The sequence below is a fragment of the Carettochelys insculpta genome, chromosome 7, assembly GCF_033958435.1.
Source record: "Carettochelys insculpta isolate YL-2023 chromosome 7, ASM3395843v1, whole genome shotgun sequence".
Taxonomy (NCBI): Eukaryota; Metazoa; Chordata; order Testudines; family Carettochelyidae; genus Carettochelys; species Carettochelys insculpta.
The window spans coordinates 47,972,410-47,993,211 of NC_134143.1; the positions used below are offsets into that span (position 1 = coordinate 47,972,410).

The 20,802-nt window shown below is 40.0% G+C and overlaps 1 protein-coding gene across 1 annotated transcript in view; it reads left to right on the forward strand.

The window, feature by feature from the left end:
- The window catches only part of TCERG1L (transcription elongation regulator 1 like), a 255,087-nt gene that overhangs the window by 195,856 nt on the left and 38,429 nt on the right, over positions 1 to 20,802 (forward strand). The window contains exons 6-8 of the mRNA XM_074999747.1: positions 4,737 to 4,831; positions 11,138 to 11,226; positions 18,443 to 18,597. Coding sequence (XP_074855848.1) covers positions 4,737 to 4,831; positions 11,138 to 11,226; positions 18,443 to 18,597 — 339 coding nt within the window. The remainder of the gene's footprint in view (positions 1 to 4,736; positions 4,832 to 11,137; positions 11,227 to 18,442; positions 18,598 to 20,802) is intronic.

Genomic DNA, 20,802 nt, shown 5'->3' on the forward strand with positions numbered 1-20,802 from the left:
GCTAGGATTTAAAAACCTCAAGGAATGGAGATTCCACAACCTCCCAAGGCAACACATTCCACTGCTTCGGCGCCCTCCTGGTGAGGTTGTTTTTCTTAATATCCAACCTACTCCTCTCCTTTTGTAACTTCAGACCATTAGCCCTTGTTCTACTGTCTGTCACCACTGAGAACAGTTTTTCCTCCATCCCATTTAGAGCACGCCTTCAGGAAGCTGAAGGCTGCTATTAAATCACCCCTAAGTCTTCTCTTCTGCAAACTAAATAAGCCAAAATCCCTCAGCGTCTCCTCATAAGTCATGTGCTCCAGATCCTTAATCATTTTTGCTGCCCTCCTCTGATCCTGCTCCAGCACATCCACATCCTTTCTATACTGGTGTGCGGGGGATGGGGGGGGCAAAACTGGATGCAATACCCAGATGTGGGCTCACCAGTGCCGAATAGAGGGGAACAACAACTTCTCTAGATGTGCTCAAAATGCTTCTCCTAAGGCACTCTAATATGCCATTAGCCTTCTTGGCTACAAGGACACGGTGTTTAATCATATCGAGCCTTTTATCCACTATAATCCCTTGGTCCCTTTCCGCTGTACTGCTGCTTAGCCAGTCGACCCCCAGCCTATAACCATGCTGTCTCAGTTGCAGGACTCTACACTTCTTGTTGAACTGCATTCGATTTCTTTTGGCCCAATCCTCCAAATTATTCAGGTCACTTTGGACCCTATCTCTGCCTTCCAATTTATGTACCTCTCGCCTAACTTGGTGTCATACACAAACTTGATGAGGGTGCAATCCAGTCCCTCAGCTGGGTCATTAATAAAGATGTTGAACAACACCAGCCTCAGAACCGAGCCTTGGGGCACTCCACTTAAAACTGACCACCACCCAGAAATTCTTTCTACAAGGAAAAAACATCACATTTGGCTATAGATATGAAATGTAACAACCAGGTTATTTCTGACAGAAGGAAGAGAGTAAGCCATCCTACTGTTTAGCATTCAGCTCTCTTACTGCTTTCTCACTAAGTCATTCTGCTTTGTGATTATGTGTATAATTGTATATGCAGAAGTGTGCAGTGAGGTATCTTCCATTTGCACATGTTGCACTGTTGCCAGGATCCCATCTGGAGTGGGCAATATGTGGGTGGAAGGCATATTAGGTGCCCGAATATACAAAAAAATAGAAGATCATTGACTGAATTTGTAGGCTTCCATTTTCTGTCACCATACCACAATTGGCAAGTGTCAGTATCTTAGGAACAATTTGAAAACTATGTGTGTTCTTAGGCTTAGCTGCTTGGTATATAGTCTTTTCTTGTGTATTTAATTTGATAAATTCCTGTACTTTCTGGTCTGTGTACAGTGTGTTGAGGAATTATTTCATATATATACCAAATTAATTTTATTATATTTACCAAATAAATTATAATTATGACCATTAAAACATTAGTAATGTTTTCTTTCCTTTGACCTAGACACCCACACAAAACATCATTCATATAAATACATATGAAAAAAGAAACAGAGATTTTGACAAATTTTGAAACCAGAACAGTGATTAATACTAAATAAACATAAAATAGATTTTTCATTTGCTCATCCAAGTCATAAGGAAGAGGTGAAGTAAAGGTTATTTTGATTTTTTCATAAACTGTGAGGGAAAAATATCACAAACCTAATTTTGTTAGAAATCCATGTACAAATGATTTTCCTTGTGTTTTCTTTTGCTTCTGATAATGATTATGATTGTGTAATTAGGAGTATTTAGTTACTGTACCTTTATAGTCATCTAATTCCTTGACTATTTCACAGGGATTATTTCATGACAAGGGCATTAGCGTTTGTGGAAGGGCACAAAGCAAGAAATACTTGGACATTTTATATTTTACAGCCACGCTGGTCCTCAGAAATAGAATAAGTATTGCTATGCTAGAATAAACACCACACCAGAGCCAATTATGTGTGTAAGAAACCTAGAGTACTCAGGTTAATCCACATGCCTCTGAAGCTGCTGCAAAATCAATGTCTGTTAAAGGAAGTACCTTCCAGAAAAGGAAATTACTCCAACTCTTTTAGCGGGAACATTTAAAAATCCCCATCAGTAGGAATCCATGAAAAACACATTTTGTTTGTTCATTGCTTCCGCAGTTTCACATAAAAAGGTCTGGAACTTCACTGGTAGAGAACTAAATCTATTGTGGGATTCAAAATAAAGAGGAGATAAACAACCAGCAGTTAGCTAAGGTGGTTGGCAACCAGGATGTTGGAATGCCCTTGTGGATTGCCTTCATTCCATCAAGATGGATCAAGGACTGCAAGCATCTCCTCATCTTTATGCTATAGAGTTAGTAGATCTCTTTGAGAGTTCAAGTATACACTATTACTTGGACTATGAACATACTGTTAATAATTTGTCACTTACTAATATTAAAAAGCTGTCTCATAGTTAATCTGGACTAATATTTGCCAGGGCCTCTTGATCTATAGTTCCAAAGCATTTTTTGCAAGAATATTTATTTTGCACATTGCAGTTCTCATTTCACTAATTTGTCCAGGTTCTGTGGTTGCAGAATGCAGGAAAACATGGCAATTTTTTTTTTTTTTTTTGTAAATGATACTGCATAAAATTTTAGCTTGTATATGTCACACTGATTGGTATGATATAGTGAAAGATTCCAAAGAGAAACTTTATAGCTAGCTTTATAGCTTGATAGCTAAATACCCCTGAACTTTGGAAATCTGAACTTCTTGGTGTGATAAATTAATAGATTTTAAGTCCAGAAAGGAACATTAGATTATCTGTTTTGTTGTGTACATATCACAGACCATAGAATTTCATCCCTGACTTGAACACAGTAAGTTGAGTTTAGTTAAAGCATATCTTCCACGTAGGCATCCAATATTGATCTGAAGACATTCAAAGATTGAGAAGATATCACTTCCGCTAGTCACTTATTGTAATGGTGAATTGCCTTCTTTCCTTAAAAAAACAAAACAAAACATGGAAGAAGTGACAATCCTGTATCCAGATTCTGTAATAATATATAGGGCATGATTCTCCACTCAGTCACTCTTGCTGGTGTAAATCCAATTAAGTCAATTGAGTTTCCAGAGGTTAAAACTACTGGAAGTAAAAAGAGAGTCACATCAAATATAGTGTGATTACTGAGCTCAAGTTAATGATGCAAAAATCAATAAATAGCCATATCAGGGAAAGAAGAATAAGGACAGATGTTCTCTTTTAAAGACAAAAAAGTCCATATCTTAGCTTTTCTGTAATTAAATTTATCCATAAATGGTGTGATATTATTTTTTCTCTTTGGATACCTGGCTGTCCACTTTCCTACTCACTAGTGTAACATCATTCTTTTCAATGAGTGGCAAAGTAGAAGTGTAGGAAAGAGCCTATCTAAACTCTTTTTATCACATAAATCAGGGGCTAATTTTCCATTGCCTTGCTTATGGTATTGTTTGCCCCTACAGAAGGTAATTTAAGATGCTGCTATACTCATATGGCATTATTTTATACCCCAAAAATGCAGTCATTTTTCCTGGGTAGAATTAATTATTAAGATAAGGTATACAGCAGTGAGTAGAATGAAATCTGGACTAGTGAAGAGCAGACTAATTATGAATCTCCTGACTTAAAGGACATCTTTCAGATATCTCTAAGCCTTTTTAATGAATTTTTATTCTCTATTATTAGATTACTTCTGAAGCAGCCAGACTTCCGTCAGTCCCTTAAATTTGTGCCTAAAAAGTTTCACTGTACTAAGGACAGAATAGCCCACCAAATTTTGGAGAGAATGAATTTCCAAAACATTTTTCAGATTTTTCAATGCTCCAAATAGCTAAGGACACATACAAGGTCTGGTCATAACTCTATAGAAGTCAAAGACTATTTTGCCTTTGATTTCAGTAGAAGCAGTTTGGACTCTACAGTAAAGTAAATAATCAGCAAGTTGGAGTACATTTGAATGTATGACAGTAAAATGTATAAATTTATGTCAACTTTTTGCAACGTAATATAGATTCCTTTCCTTGTGTGGAAACAACAATTTTGTCATGAATTGGGTAACAGCCTAGGCTGTGGTTGCATACTCTTGGGCTGTATCTACACTAGCATTCCTTTTTCGAAAGAGGCATGCAAATGAGGGAAATCTAAAATGCAAATGAGGTACAGATTTACATATCTGGCACCTCATTCGCATCTTCTTCTTTCGAAAGAGCTTCTTTCAAAAGAAGAAAAGCAGTGTAGGCATGGCTCTTTCAAAAGTAATCCCCATCTTCGAACGAACCCTTCTTCCTATTTTTTTTAAAAAAGAAGGGTACATTCAAAGATGGGGTTTACTTTTGAAAGCGTCACATCTACACAGCTTTTCTTCTTTCGAAAGAAGGATATGCAATGAGGCACCAGATATGTAAATCTGCACATCATTTGCATTTTTGATTTCCCTCATTTGCATGCCTCTTTCAAAAGAGGAATGCAAGTGTAGACACAGCCCCTTGATGACTGAGTAGATCAATTCTACCAAATACCACCATCATTCATTTCAAATAATGGCAGGGTTTTGGGTTTTTTTTTAACTCACCATCCAGCTTATACTTTGAGGGGAACTTGGTCTTTATAACTAAACCCTAAGCTCCCACGTGACAGAAAACTAACTCTTGAGGTATCTCAGTGGGTTATTAGAAATATATTTACTGTGAATTTTAAAATATATATATTTTCCCTCACAGATAAAGGCAAAGAAGCAAGCAGAGCCTCCTGCCCACCAGCCTTGTTTTTACATACTGAAAGGAAAAGCAAGCTAACAGAGAATGAAGAACATAAGGTCTGTTTCTCACTGTGGATTTTGTTCTAATTTTGAAAATATTGAACAGCAAAAATCAAAGAGTGAGTAAAGGACTATCATGAGATTTGGAGTTCTTTCTGTCAAGACAGGATTGTTCCTATTCACTATTTTTCTAGAGGTTTCTGCCCTCTGAGGATCTTTATCTATAATCTCCTTTACAATAGCATTTGAGTACTCCCTAAGTATTTAAATACAGAAATGAGAATCTCTGTCTTTCTTCCTCAAACTATTTTGTAGTTGGTTAGTTTTTTTTTTCCCCCACTATTTACTTGTTTACGTTTATCTGTGATTGTGACTTGTGTCTATTGTAAAACTCGATGGAAAACTAAACAGAAGAACCAGTTCTCTATAATTCTTAAAGTGCTTTAGTTCCATAGACACTGTGGGAGACTTTCAAAATATTTACATACCCACTCACTCACTCTTCAGTTCATCCACAGTCGGTTCTTGATCCAGTTCGTCTATTACTGGTAGGAGCTCAACGGCATTGAGGGCTGCTTCAACCACAACGTTCTCGCGTGAGTACAGCTCGGAGTAGTGCTCAACCCAGCGCTCCATCTGTTTGGCTTTGTCAGCGATGACTTTACCAGATTTGGATTTCAGAGGTGCCATCTTGTTCTGCGTGGGTCCTAATGCCTTCTTCATACCCTCGTACATTCCTCTGAGATTACCAAAGTCGGCACAGGTCTGGATGCTGCTGCATAGCTGGAGCCAGTGGTTGTTGGCACAGCGCCTGGCTGTCTCCTCTACTGTTCTTCTGGCCGCTCTAAGTGCTTGCTGGGTACTCTGGCTCGGTGAGCATTTGTACTCCAGGATTGCAGCATGCTTCTTTTCAATGACTGGAATCATCTCATCGGAGTTAGCTTCGAACCAGTTGTTCGTGTTTCTAGCTCTTCTTCCAAACACCGACAAGGCCGTGTTGTAAACTGTATCCCTCAGATGTTGCCATTTGGATGTCGCATCGGCACCCCCAGGGCCGCTGCACAGATTTTCCTGGAGGGTCTCTCTGAACTTTTCAGCTTTCTCCGAGTTTGCCGTCTTTCTGGTGTCAATGTGGGGCCTTCCAGCAGGTTTAGAGCGGTACAGCTTCTTGGGTCTCAGCTTGAGCTTGGAGCAAACCAGCGAGTGATCTGTATCACAGTCAGCACTATGATAGCTGCGTGTCAGAAGGACGTTTTTGAGGTTATTACGCCTAGTGATGACCACATCTAGTTGATGCCAGTGCTTCGAGCGTGAGTGTCTCCACGACACTCTGTGCTGTGGCTTCGTTTGGAAGAATGTGTTTGTGGTGCACAGATTGTGGTACGTGCACAGTTCAAGGAGACGCTGTCCATTGTCATTCATTTTTCCCACACCGAAGTGTCCTAAGCAGGAAGGCCATGAGGCCCAATCAGCTCCAACTCTTGCATTGAAGTCACCCAAGATGTACAGTTGTTCACGAGCAGGTATTTGCGCTACAGCAGCACTAAGCACGTCATAGAACTTGTCTTTTACTTCTGGTGTGGCGTAAAGGGTTGGAACGTAAGCGCTGATCAGGTGGACAGGACCGGCGCAAGTTTGAAGCGTGATCCGAAGAAGTCTTTCTGATCCACCCATGACCAATTCCACCATTTGTAGAAGGGTGTTTCTGACAGCAAAGCCAACACCATGCTCTCTGGGTTCTTCTTGGGCTTTACCCTGCCAGAAAAAGGTGTAGTCCTTTTCCTTTAGAGATCCCAAATCTGCAAGTCGCGTCTCTTGCAGTGCAGCGATATCAACTCTGAGCCTCTTCAGTTCCTCGTTGATGATAGCGGTCTTGCGGGTGTCACTGATGGCCTGAAGATCTTCAGTCAAGCCGGTCAGCATGGTCCACACATTCCAGCAAGCAAGCTTGAATTGTTGATGTTTCTCATGAACTGAAGAGTGCCATCAACAGCATTGCATCAGGAAAGGCCCCTGGTCAGGATGGTATACCACCAGAGGTAATCAAATGTGCTGCGACCACACTCCTGGAACCCCTACTTGAGCTACTGTGCCTGTGCTGGAAAGAGGGTGAGGTTCCACAGGATATGTGCGACGCTAACATTGTAACGTTGTATAAGAACAAAGGAGACAGAAGCGACTGCAACAACTACCATGGAATCTCCCTCCTAAGCGTCACTGGTAAACTGTTCGCTCGCGTCAACCTTGGCAGACTCCAGAAGATTGCTGAGAGGGTGTACCCCGAATTGCAGTGCGGATTCCGCGCAGAGAGGTCTACCGTTGACATGGTCTTCTCTCTAAGGCAGCTGCAGGAGAAGTGCAGGGAGCAGAGAAAGCCACTCTACATAGCCTTCATTGACTTGACCAAGGCTTTTGACTTGGTCAGCAGGGATGGTCTGTTCAAACTGCTCCACAAGATAGGCTGTCCTCCACGGTTACTCAAGATGATCCAGTCGTTCCACGAAGACATGAGAGGAACCATCCAATATGACGGCGCATTATCAGATGCTTTCAGAATCAGGAGCAGCGTCAAACAAGGATGCGTGCTTGCTCCGACATTGTTTGAGATCTTCTTTGCACTCCTCCTGAAGCATGTCTTTGGATCTTCAACAGAGGGCATCTTGCTGCACACAAGATCTGATGGGAAACTGTTTAACCTTGCAAGGCTGAAAGCTAAGTCTAAGGTGAGAGAAGTCCTCATCAGAGACATGCTGTTCGCAGACGATGCTGCTGTAGTGTCTCACACAGAAGACCAGCTTCAAAAACTGCTGGATCGGTTCTCCAAAGTATGCAAGGACTTTGGGCTTACAATCAGCCTAAAGAAGACAAACGTACTCGGTCAGGATGTTGCTGAATCCCCATCAATCAGCATTGACAACTATACGTTAGATGTCATCCACGAGTTTGTTTACCTCGGGTCCACCATCACTGACACCCTGTCGTTGGACACTGAGCTAAATAGGAGGATGGGAAAAGTGGCCACAACTCTGTCCAGACTCAGCAAGAGAGTTTGGAATAACAACAAGCTGTACACTCACACCAAAGTGCAAGTCTACAGAGCCTGCATCCTCAGCACCCTCCTTTATGGCAGCGAGACTTGGACCCTTTATGCCCGCCAGGAAAAGAGGCTGAAAGTCTTCCACTTGCGCTGCCTCAGGTGCATCCTTGGAATATCATGGAAGGACAGAGTGACCAACACCGCCATCCTCGAGCAAGCTGGAATCCCAACCATGCACACCCTCCTCAGGCAGCGTCGACTCCACTGGCTTGGCCACGTCCACAGGATGAATGATGGAAGGATTCCAAAAGACATCCTGTATGGTGAGCTAGCCTCTGGCAAAAGACCTCCCGGATGCCCCCAGTTGTGTTACAAAGATGTCTGCAAGAGAGACCTCAGAGAGGTAGACATCAAGCTGGACAACTGGGAAGAGCTAGCAGACGACAGCAGCAGATGGAGACAGGGGTTACACAAGGGCCTTCAGAAGGGCGAGTTGAAGATCAGACAGCTAGCAGAGGAGAAGCGAGCGCACAGAAAGCACAATAAGGACTTGCCAGACACCCACTACATCTGCAAGAGATGCAGCAAGGACTGTCACTCTCGTGTGGGTCTTTATAGTCACAATAGACGCTGTAAATGAAGTCCTCAATTGAAACTTTAAAGGGCGTGATCCACAGTCTATGCAGACTGAAGGATGCCTACTACTACTACTACTCACTCACTCACTCACTCAGTTTTATAACCTTGAACATTCTAAATAATGTTGGGGAGTGAAAGAGCTGAGCTAGCTCTTTTTTATCCCAGTATTTGCCAACTTAAATGAGTTGGAAAATCAGGATTCCCAATGTCCCACCTATCAAGCATCTCAAGATTCCCAAACTCCATATGTATGTGCAGAAATGTCCACAAACCATGAGAGAGAAGACCACCAGGGCTCATTAGTAGAGCCCTACTTCACAGTCACTGCAATGCTTCCCAATTTGATATCCTCTGTGTATGTAATAAATATTATTTTTACCCCTTCTTACACACCATTAATGAGGTCATTACATAAAGATGAAACTTATATGTATGGATTACAAATGTTATTGATAATTAAACTGTTAATTAATGTAAGATTTTTCACTGGAGATTAATGACAATACTGACATTGTACTTATTTAGCATTTGTTTAGCTTTTTATACCCATTTTCTTTTCTCAGTGGCTTGTAAAGAATCTAGGACCTGAATCAAATCCCGTTAATATCTCTGGGAAGATTGATTTAGCTCATGAAGACAACATGGAGTTTAAACAGGCTGTGGCCACACTTGGCCAAAACTTCGAAATGGCTATGTTAATGGCCAAAATGAAGAATACTAATGAGGCACTGAAATGAATATTCAGTGCCATATTAGCATGCTGCTGGCTGCAGCACTTCGAAAGTGCCTCTTTCAAATGCACGTGGCTTGGCTACAGGGGGTCCTTTTAGAAAGAACCCCACACATTTCAAAATCCCCTTATTCCCCTCAGCTGACAGGAATAAGGGGATTTCAAAATGTGTGGGGTCCTTTCAAAAAAGACCCCCATGCAGCCTAGCCGCATGCATTCGAAAGCAGCGCTTTCAAAGTGCTGTGGCCAGCAGCATGCTAGAAAGGCACTGAATATTAATTTCAGTGTCTCATTAGTATTCTTGAATTTGGCCATTAACATGGGCATTTCAAAGTTTTGGCCAAGTGTGGCCACAGCCTTAGGGCCAAATTAGGAATATCTGTATATGAGTGTGCTGATGTGGAACAATCCTACCCATATACTCTGCCCTTCACCCTCCATCACCTCCACGCACTAGGCAAGAGTAATGAGTCTTCTAGTCACCATGAGAACTTTCATCCTCCTCCAGCAACTTGGAGTCATTACACTTTTGCAATCACCATGTCTCAGTCCATCTTCCCTCAGATTCTGCAATTTCTCCCCACCCCTCAAGTGCTGCACTGGCTCAGAAGTATTAGTGAATGTTTCAAGTTTGTAATGTATCTTTAGCTGTGTCTACACTACAAAAATAACTTCAAAGTTGCTTGCTTACTTCAAAGTTGAGCATCTACACATATTCTAATGGAGTAAGGGCTTCAAAGTTGGGCTCCATTCAAAGTAAGGTAAAACAGGTGTAGACTCTCTGCAGCCTACTTCGAAGTAGCGCTTAACTTCAAAGTTAACTTCGAAGTTAGTTCCTAGTGTATAAGCATCCTTGAAGAATAAGACCTCTGTATATTTGCTTATTACTTTTAATCATATTTCTTCCTCTCCAGCATTGATACTTCTTGCAAGCTATCATGGTATCACTTTCCTGCATGCCATTCATTTCTTTAAGCTATTGGTGTAAATTGTTTTTTAACCCTCAAAACACTTATTACCTGTAGCTTTACAAATTAACAGCTAAATAAAATTTAGGAGAATGCCTGTCTGCAATTTTCAAATAGTTAATATGTCTACTTATCTGAGGCTTCTGTCTAAAGGGAAAAAAATCTATCAGTGCAGCTGATGGTAGCATAAAAACTGTTGTCAGAAACACACACACATGCGCACGCACACACACACACACACACAAACACACACACAGAGCCAGTGGATAACCAGTCTTAGGAGTATTATCCTTGAGTACAATAATGCAAAATTGACTACAAATACATTTCTAGGGATGACTGAATAATTATTGTATTATGCAGAGCATGCTCAATTTCCCTGATGCCTGACTTCCAGCTGTTCCAGTTGCTTTACCACGCAAGACTGCCTCTTTCAACCACTTGCTCTTCACTGAGAAAACAGAAGTGTTTTAGAGCCAATTCAAGGCACAAACATCAGCATCTCTTCTCTTCTAGCTTTTTCCTCACACCTCTGCAAATGTGCAAGTTAGCTTCCCCCTGCGTGCTCCCTCAGAGCATTATGCACTCTTAGCTGATCTTCTGACTCCAAAGCCCCATTTGATTCTTGCCTTTAAGTATCCCAACCCACAGGGTTGGTTGATTTCGTGATGATGATGATGCCTGTCCCACTTTTAGTGAAATACACACAACTATACATATTATTACAATTGAGCTATCACCTGTGCTGTATATGGAAGACTATTTTTAATCTCCAGCTTTGCAAGCATAGCATTTCAAAAAGGGCGGTGTTTATATTCTTTCCAACCTAACCCAAGGTGGTTTAGTGGCAGATGGTTGTCCATATGGCCTCCAGTGGAACATTGATTTAATAATCCATCTCCAGTTCAAAGAAGGGTGTTTGCATAATAGTAGCACTTGTGAGCATCAGTTTGACTTGCTGACTAATTCTGTGATTTTTTTGTGTCAAGGATCATCCTTTAAAACTAGTAAATGAAGGTGAGAGCACATCAAATGGTAATAAGCCTGTGGCATCTACTCCTGTGCCAGGATCACCATGGTAAGCACATGCAAGATGAACAATAATAAATCATCAATATCATTGTTACAGCTAGACATGTATTAGTGGTCTGCTTCTTTATGAGCACAGAGTAGCAACAGTAATACATTTCTGGCTGGATAACAACATTGCCCTATTTTCTTTTACAAAGTAGCACTGTAGATTTACATCACTAGTTACATAATTACACAAAATGATAGGACATAGCCACATGTACAGTCTAAGACAGTTATCAGCAATTTATAAGAAAGGTAGAGTGTGCTCATGATACCCACTGAAACTGAGTCCATTCTTATCTTCAAAATGTAAACTGTTTGTGTTTTTCTGCTAGTTCACGTCAAAACAATTATATAAACCTTTAGCCTCACTAGTTTGAGATCGGATCTTACCAGATCTCACAAGTAAGGAGGCCAGCTCTAGTTAGTGCTTAGGTGACCTGAAAACATCAGTGCTGCAAGGAATGCTATTGATTATTTAGGGCCTGATCATCCTTATCTCCCAGGGACTTCAGTGGTAGTTGAGGAAACTCAGTTGTCTTACAGATTAGTAATAGGTCTCAGGCAATATTTATGAGTAAATTTTGTCTTGTGAGCTAGTTTTCATGGCCAAATTCCAATACAGATCATTACATCTCCCTAACTACAAGCCCTCTATTGTCTGACCTGGACATGTAATTCTTTGCTTTCTGTCCTAAATTGTTGGATGTGTGTGTGTGTGTGTTTTACCCCAGAAATGGCTAAATTTTAATGACAGAAGAAGTGGTCCTGATTGTTTTTTCATCTATTTATAGAGATTTGTGGGATCTCTAGATAAAAGATCCTCTGTAAATATTTATATTTATAATGTAGTATTATATTGTGTTTTATTGTAGGCCAACATGATATACATTCAGGCTATGTCTACACTAGCACAAATCTTCGAAATGGTCATTTTGAAGATTACTAATGAGGCATTGAAATGCATATTCAGCACCTCATTACCATGCTGCAGGCCACAGCTTTTCACAATTGCTGCATTTCGCTCCCACGCGGCTCATCCAGATGGGGGGTCCTTTTCAAAAGAACACCAGGAGCTTCAAAATCCCCTTATTTCTAGGGGATTTTGAAGTTGGCGGGGTCCTTTTGAAAAGGACCCCCATCTGGACGACCTACGTGGGAGCGAAAGACATCAATTTCAAAGAGCTGCAGCTGGTGGCATGCTAATGAGGTGCTGAATATGCATTTCAATGCCTCATTAGTAATCTTCGAAATGGCCATTTGCATGGCCATTTTAAAGATTTGTGCTAGTGTAGACAGGGCCACAGTGTGATATTGTTAATCATGGCCTCTGTTCAAGTTTCTTGATAACCACTCCTCTTCATGACATCTGCTACTCTGTTGAAATCATGATACTTGAGGAACTGTAACCATTTAGATCCAGACAGCATCATCAGTCATTTATAGCATCTACTAGTGGTCCATTCTTATGTAATAGAGTCTGTAATCAACTGGAAACTTGCAAAAGGAATTCACAGCATTCCATCATCTTTAGCAGCTTGAGCTGAATGGCAAAAGGGCTATTCACTACACCAGCTGAAATTGAACCTTTCTTTGGTCCTGATTTGTAATATTCGTACAAATCAACCGTGGTAATCAACCCAAGCAGGTAATAGCAATGAGGTGCTGACATGAATATGCAGCACCTCATTAAGCTAATTCTTGCCACAGCAACTTTGAAGTTGCAAACTTCCAAGTGCTGGCATGCCATGTACCCGTGGGCACTTTGAAGTATCCACACAACTTCAAAGTTTCAACTTTGCAACTTTGAAGTTGCTGCGGCAAGACTTAGCCTAATGAGGTGCTGCATATTCATCGCAGTGCTTTATTGCTATTCCCTACTCGGGCTGATTACCATGCCACCTTCAAAGAAGGGGGCTTGTGTAGACACAGCCAATAAATAATATCTTATTTTTTTCTAATAGTGCTATTGATTTCAGTAAGACTATTTGATGAGCAAGACATTACTCAAATCTAGTCCTTTTTGTTAGGTTCCACAATGGCTAGACTGATCACTGACAGTTGTCACCTGTACTCGTGAAAATAACCCACATGCACCATGCTGATGACTTCAGATCCACCATGAATCACACTGAAACATGGAGCATGCCTGTTGGGGTCTTCTATATAATGTACACCTTTGAGATAGTAAATAGTCTTCAAAAATAGGTTTAGAAAGCAATACTAAACAGCTAACTACATTTACAAGTTCAACACAAGCCTGGAATTTACCTCAACCCCTCTCCACCTATAGGTTGGCTCCATGCTTCTGCAGGATTCCATGGTTGATGTAACATCACTAGGTGTATGCTGGGGTGTGATACTGGAGAAACCTGAGTGGGGCTGGAGGTTGTACCATTTAAAACAAAAAGGTGAGTTTTCAGTTGTTAATGTCCTGCCAGGGTATTCAGCATATAGTGCCAAAAGTAATGGAATGTAGCTAATTCAGAGCCCCATCAAAAAGTTGCAAAGTAGACTAAAGCTCTCCATTGGCTCATCACGTGAGAAGAAGAAAAGTAAGCCACTATATTTTACTATGCTTTTAAGTAAATGAATTAGACACGTAATAAAATGAATAACAAATAGTTGGGAAGCATATGAGGTGAAGTTAACATCCCACTATAGTGAATAAGATTAATTTGTGCTACTTGGAGCTGTTGTTACAGGCAATTTGTGCACAGACTCAGGCAAAAAATACAGTGTTGGTTTACATGTGACTCAAGTTTGGAAGTTTATACACCTCACAACTATCAGGGCCAGCCCTTCAAACCCAAGTTCACCAGTCCACTTTGGCTTCTTTGCACTGATTGAGCTACTAAGTTTAACTGGTAAATTAAGATGGGTTTCAGTAATTTTTTGTCATCAGAGTGACTTGAAACAAATGGAGCACACTGTGAAGCTTGACCTTAAATCTTAGATTATGATGGAGAATTCTGTTTCAAGAGCTGAATCCTGTGGAAGCTTCACAGAAAACAGAGGATATGTCTCGTATCTGTGAAAACAGCAGCCGAAATCATAACCATTCATAGCTGTCCTTTTATCTTCAGTTAGCAATTACAAAAAGCTATGAGAGCTATGAATTTATTTAATAAGTCACAGTAGGACATTAGTCATGAAGCCTACCAGTAACAGTGTAAAAGGCAATATTAACTACTTCATGATGCCTTACTATTGAAACGGCCCACTAATTTACTTATTCATAGATGCCACAATAATCAGAAATGGAAAACTAATGCTTAGTCCCTTCACATATTCCCTGGAGCCATTTGCTTCCCAATACTATGCTTATTGTTTCCAAAGTTTTTTTCCAGTCTAGAAGGTCCCAATAAGTTAGGCTTCAGTCACCTCTTCATCATTAAGAATTTTTCCTGAATTTTTTCAGCTGCATTTTTCCCTACTTTTGTTTAATGCCATTGCATCTGGACAGAATTTCCAATCTGAATGAGATTTGCCAGGGGAAGAGGACAAAAAGAAAGGTTAACTGCTAAGGCCTTAATACTGTGAAGACACAGGCTTAACTTTATCCTTAGAGAAGACCTATTGATTTAATTAGGACCAATAAGAGTGCATATGAAGTTCAGGAAGTGTTTTCTGGGCCTGAAATGGAAGGAAAGCAGAGAGAAAGAAAGATTCAAGGGCCAAGGACAGGGGAAGGGAGAAACAGTCAATGGAATACAACAGGCCATTGGCCAAAAAGGAGAATGAAGATGGCAGAGCCAAAAGGGAGGGTCTGCTTTCTTCTCTCCAATTTGATTGACTTGTGATGGTATCAAAAGGACTGCGATATGTGATGCAGTCTAGGCACCAAAATATCATTTATTGCTCTGAGGAGATCATACATTAATGAGACTAGATCACTAATGTCTGACTAAAAAGCAGTGGGTTTTTTGTGCCAGTACTTGCCAGTACTGAGTACCAGCACTTCAGCAGCCCCTGCCACGTGATTGGCTGGAGGGAGAAGTGGGGCAGGGAGCCAGGTTTTTTTTTTTTTCCAAACCAAAAAAGGAAAAAAAAAACCGAAACACTGCTGAATAGTATCAGTGAAATTCTGGCCTTCAGGTCTTGTTGGCATTTCCTGACCTCCACCTGTTGAATAAACTCCCATAATAAAATGGGAGATTACACCAGAGCAATAATTAGTCAGCTTTTCTTTTATGACAAGACAGTTCTCAGAAATATTACTTAAACCCACCTAACTGCCACATGAATACAACATAGGATACACTAAGGTTATTTTGTTATGTGTATAAGAGCCATTATTTTATTTAGAAAAGAATTTCAGCATAAAGAACCTATCATAGCATCATCTGCATTATCAATTTGTGATCTGTGATTGAAACCAAATACTATATTTTGCCTTTTGGATAATGACATTTTTATTATGTGAAAGAGATACAGGTGACATGTAATATGGGGGGAAGGGGATACTAATTTTAAATTAAATGTCAGATTGAGTTAGTTATGGAAAAATGAAAAGGCATCATGAGGGACCTGCCATTTGAAGCCATTTTTGTAGCCCTCCAGATATGTTTATTTGGTCTTTCAATCAGGTGTGGAAAATGTGCCATTTCCATTTTAGCAATCACCTCATTTTTATTAGATAAATGCCGAGGCTCCAGATGGCTTAACAGTATACTTCAGATGAGTAATACATTTTCAGCCTCAAATGTTGTCTCCCATCACCCAAAGTGAAAGAAGCTGCATGAGATCACAGATTTTGAACTTGTGAATGGGAGAAATCACCATTAAATTATTAGAGAGAAGCATCAACAGCTTTTTCGAAAATAGCCTTGTCCTCATCTTCTCTTGGCTAGACTGCTAATGTGTGCAATTGACAGGTGCTTAGACTGTCCTAAATGTGCATCACTGCATGACAGTGGCACTAACAGTATATTGGCTTCTTGCTTTTGAAGGCACCACAAGTTCTATGTACTATTCCTAAGGGGATCGATTCTGCAAATAGCTTGAATGAGCTCAGTTGCCACTACAGCTAATCACAGTTGAGGAGTGTTCAGCATTTTGCACTATCTCACATCACTGGGGCCATTGTCCACAGATTTAGAAGAAAAGGAAAAATGTAACCGTATTATTAAATAAATCAGTTAACTCAGCTGATTATGCTCTTCTTACCTCTAAAGTTTGGCTTCTAAGGAGCCTGCCAGTAGGACTCTGATAATTATAATATTTGGTTTCTAGTTCCTAAAGTCTTCCATCAACTCCATATTGATCTACTGTGCACGAAAAGCTAATACTTGATGGTACTTTGAGAGTTTTTGATCTCATTAATGGCATCTGTGTTAGGACTGAGAAATGTAGCTCTGGGACACAACATACAAAATGTTATTTTCACCCAGCTGGGCTGACAGCCACCTTGGGCCCCAAGACAAGATGTGTGAGTGGAGACTGGTTCTGCACCCTCAAATGGGGCAGGGCCTCAAATGGAAGGGCATGGCCTTGGGCAGAAGGGGTGGGGCTGAGGGCCCTGCCCATAGTGGTGGGCTCTCCCCAGCCCTCAGAGCCAGGCAGAGTGGTGCTACAGCAACATTTCAAAGAGAGCCAGGGCTCCCCAGCTGCTGCCACTGCTGCAGTAGTAGTTGTGGCAACAGCTGGAAGCTTTGGGCCTCTTTGAAACTCTGGGCTCCTGTGCATTTGCCCCCATACCCGCTTGTTCTCCACATTGGCAGGTCTGTTTTCCCTTAATTATTCCTACAAAAAAAACTAAGGCAGCCATTTTCAGAGCTGAAGCATTTGTATGTTACAATAATGTGAAAATTATTAAAATATTTATCATGTCCTCACTTTTCATTTCAGCTCTGAGGGTACTAGGGACTTACATCAGGGATAACGATAAATGAGAAGTCAACAGATTTGCGTTCACTTGCACTTCTGTCTTCTGTCTTCAAAATGCATATAATTTACAATCCATTTTAATTACTGCTGTCTTCATATCCAATAACACACTTCTTGACTCTGTTCTCTGTGCTTTAAAGATATACAGTCTCCCTTCGGGCCATTCAAAACGTTATTTATTTCTTATTACCAGGACAGGCAATCAATGGTGTCCTCTTACTCTTAGTTCACAGAAAACTCCAAATTATCCATGAATAGTACTTAATATTTGTATGTCCCTTTTCCTATTCTCAGTCGTACGCAGGCTATCCATCATTGTGATATATCAGCTGTTATTTAAATAATATTTTGCTGTTTTCAGAAGGAAAATGAATGCAAGGAACTAAGTTAATACAATGCTGAGGCTGACACTTATATTGTACAAGTCAGGAAATATTGTTTTTTACAGCAGTCATAGCTTGTTCAAATTGCATATTTGATCCAAAGCCAAACGAAATCACCAAGAAGATTTTTTTCTGGATTTCAGTGGACTTTGGATCAAGCCCTTTCTGTTTTTGTAGCATGGAACCCCTGTCAGCTTTGTCTGGGATCCATGGATGTGGAGACCACTGTTCCCTCTAATATTTTCCATCAATGGGCAGAATAAATTTTTATGTGCACCAAAGCATGTGCAGTTGTGCACCACCAATAGAAGCACATGTTTCCTCCTCTGGGTGTCTGTGCATGCTCTGCTCATTAGCTGGGCAGCTCCTGAATCTTTCCTGGACAGCTGGCCATGCATTGAGTTCACAGAGAACATTGGTGGAGGCCTAATGGTAATGGCTAATCCTATTTCAGGGGCAGCCACATACAATTTCTGTGGCAGCCTTCTACCCAACTACAAAACTTCCAAATCTATCTATCTGGGTGTTGAGTGGACACTGACTATGCAACACAGATTGATATTTCCGTCATTCATCACCTGTATAGATATGTTTTGAAAAAGTTTATGATAACCCTTTACCATGGACTCAGTTGTTATAAGCATTATTGTTTTACGTTGGTCCTATTTTTGTTTGGTTTTGTTTTTTCTGTGACAGAGTATGTGTGTGCATGCATGTGTGTGTGTGAATTCATACTGTTCTGACCACTTTATTAGTTTAAGGATAAATGTCTGCAAAGTCAAGTCCATATATTAGATAGCAGGGCTATAAACCTGTGCAGGCAGTCAACATGAGGGTCATTTCACCCAGGCTGTATAAGACCATAGAGAATGTTATCAGCCATAAGTTTTATATCCTGATTCTCTGTGTTTGTCAGATTATCTAAACATAGCTCATTAATTAAAATAGGTGTGTAGTCTGGACTGGAGATGACCGAGTCTTCTTCTTCAACCCTACAATGCAGCTGTCTGTATGGGAGAAACCAGTGGATCTAAAGAATCGTGGTGATATCAATAGAATAATTGAAGATCCGCCTCATAAACGCAAACTGGAAACTTCAGCAAGTAACTAAAGCTGTGATTATTTGCACCTATATAAAATCAAATGCTAAGTGAAACTTGATAATTAAGTATATTTCATTAATACTGAATAACTGTAATTAGAATGATGATTTTCTTGTGGGTATTTTGTGTAAATTATTTTGCTAACAGTGATGCTGTTACCAAATCTTTATTTTCACTGACATTCTAACATTTATTTTGGAGTTCTCTTATTATTAGCAAGAAAGTTAAAATTCGTGGCTTCTTATGCTGAAAAGTCTTTGATTAAAAAAAAACCCTTTGGAAGACTTTGCCTATACCTTTAATGCACTCACATTTAGGAATGGTAAGCATAGCATGATTTCTGCAAGTGACACAGGCTGCCAAAAGCAGTTGTTCTGCAATAAATTATTATTTAACCCAGCTGTAAGAACACGTTCCCAATATTAAATCTCAGAGGATCATCGAAAGTTTTGGCCAATATGTGGCTACTGCAGTTCAAGCATGGGTTTGCCAATCAACTGTTGAGCACGGCAGATTTCTGAATGACATGCTCGGTGTTCACTGAAGAGAGAACTTGCTTCACAGTAATGAATGTGAAGTGTTTCCAATGAGTTTTTAAAAAGATCTCTTCTTGGCAAGCCACCATTTGTCATCTGGTCTGATATGAAGAAGGTCAGTTTAATGAATGACTTTCCCCTGCTCATCTCTATCTTATCCCAACCACTTCATTCAGCTTTATTGCTCTCAGATCACTGACCGAATTTCTAGTTTACCACTTCCTATTTAATTACTCACTCAGCCCCCAAGTTGTGCATCAGTTACTCACATTGATGGCTGCTTATATCAGCAGTCCCCACTGAGACATTATTTGCTCCATAATATAACAGAGGTCCTCAGTTTCACTCTTTACCAGTTGTTTAGACTCATTAAAGTTCTCCTTAAAACCTGCTTTGCCACCTTGATGCCCATGCACTCTTGGCTGTGACTGGGTTCCACTCCATTTAGTGTTTCTTCCTGATCTGTATAATTCTTGGTGGCGGGTGTTGTGAGGGAGTTGGGCTCAACACAGATCTCCGTTGTTACCTTTCCCCATTGTGGTACTTTGACAAGTAGCTTTTTCGGTTAAAGTAGGAAACCATAGAAGAGATTAAACTGTCTGGACTTCACCACTGGGTGAACAACAACTTTTCCTCCCTTGTTAAGAAAAGGTATGCATGCAGACCAATTATTTGAAGCACTGTTCATATTAATTAGAGGCTTACTTTAGGAAATCAATACCACCAGTACATATGGATTAAATAATGTATTTCATAGTACAGGTACACATGCAAAACTCCTGCACTCTATGCCTATGCTGAACAGATGAGTTCCATGAAGAAAAGTAAACTTAAATTTTATATTTGAAAATATAATATTTTGTAATTAAGTAGAAATGATCCCCCAAAAGGTATATCAAGTGAGATTTATTTTTTGTATATGATGAAGGCGCAAAAATAATAATATATATGGTTGATTCACAAGCAATTCTTAGTGAATTGCTCCTAAGTAGGAATAGTGAGGATGAACTAAGGATATGAAAAAGGCTTTCTTGCAAATTGATCTGAGCAAGTGATAATCAGGACCTTTGCTGTAAATGTCTGATAGAAAAAAAAATCCATGGACTATTACTATGACATTTTAAAAGAGATTTGGAACAAAATAAAAACTTACTTCATTAGAAAGAGATAACTTTCTGATAAACATGCAACCAAAGACTCTGAAACCAAAATTCTGAAGTTCTGATTCAGAAGTGCAAGTCATATAATGTGTAACAATAGCAAGAAAAGTGCAGGGGATTCTGGAGGATTAATTAATGATTGGGTAGGTGACATTGATAAGACAAGACTGAACTGGAAGCCATTATTCATAGCCTATCATTAATACTCAAAATGTCTTAGTGCCAATGCCATTGTCTGTCCATGTTATCTAAGAAATTTCTTTTCTGTTGTGTGTCCTATTCTCTACGTGATGTTGTGTGTGTGACATTGTGCCAAGACTATTGTGTGAGGTTCTTCTGGTGAATTATGACTGGATTTTCATTGTTGCTAATAATTTGCTGCTTCCACTAATCTAAATCCGATTTATATTTATAGTATATATTTACAGCTTCCATTGATCTAAATGGGATTTCAGAAAATCAGGTTAAAATTTGTGTATATTAGCTGATGAGATCAAATAAATTATTTG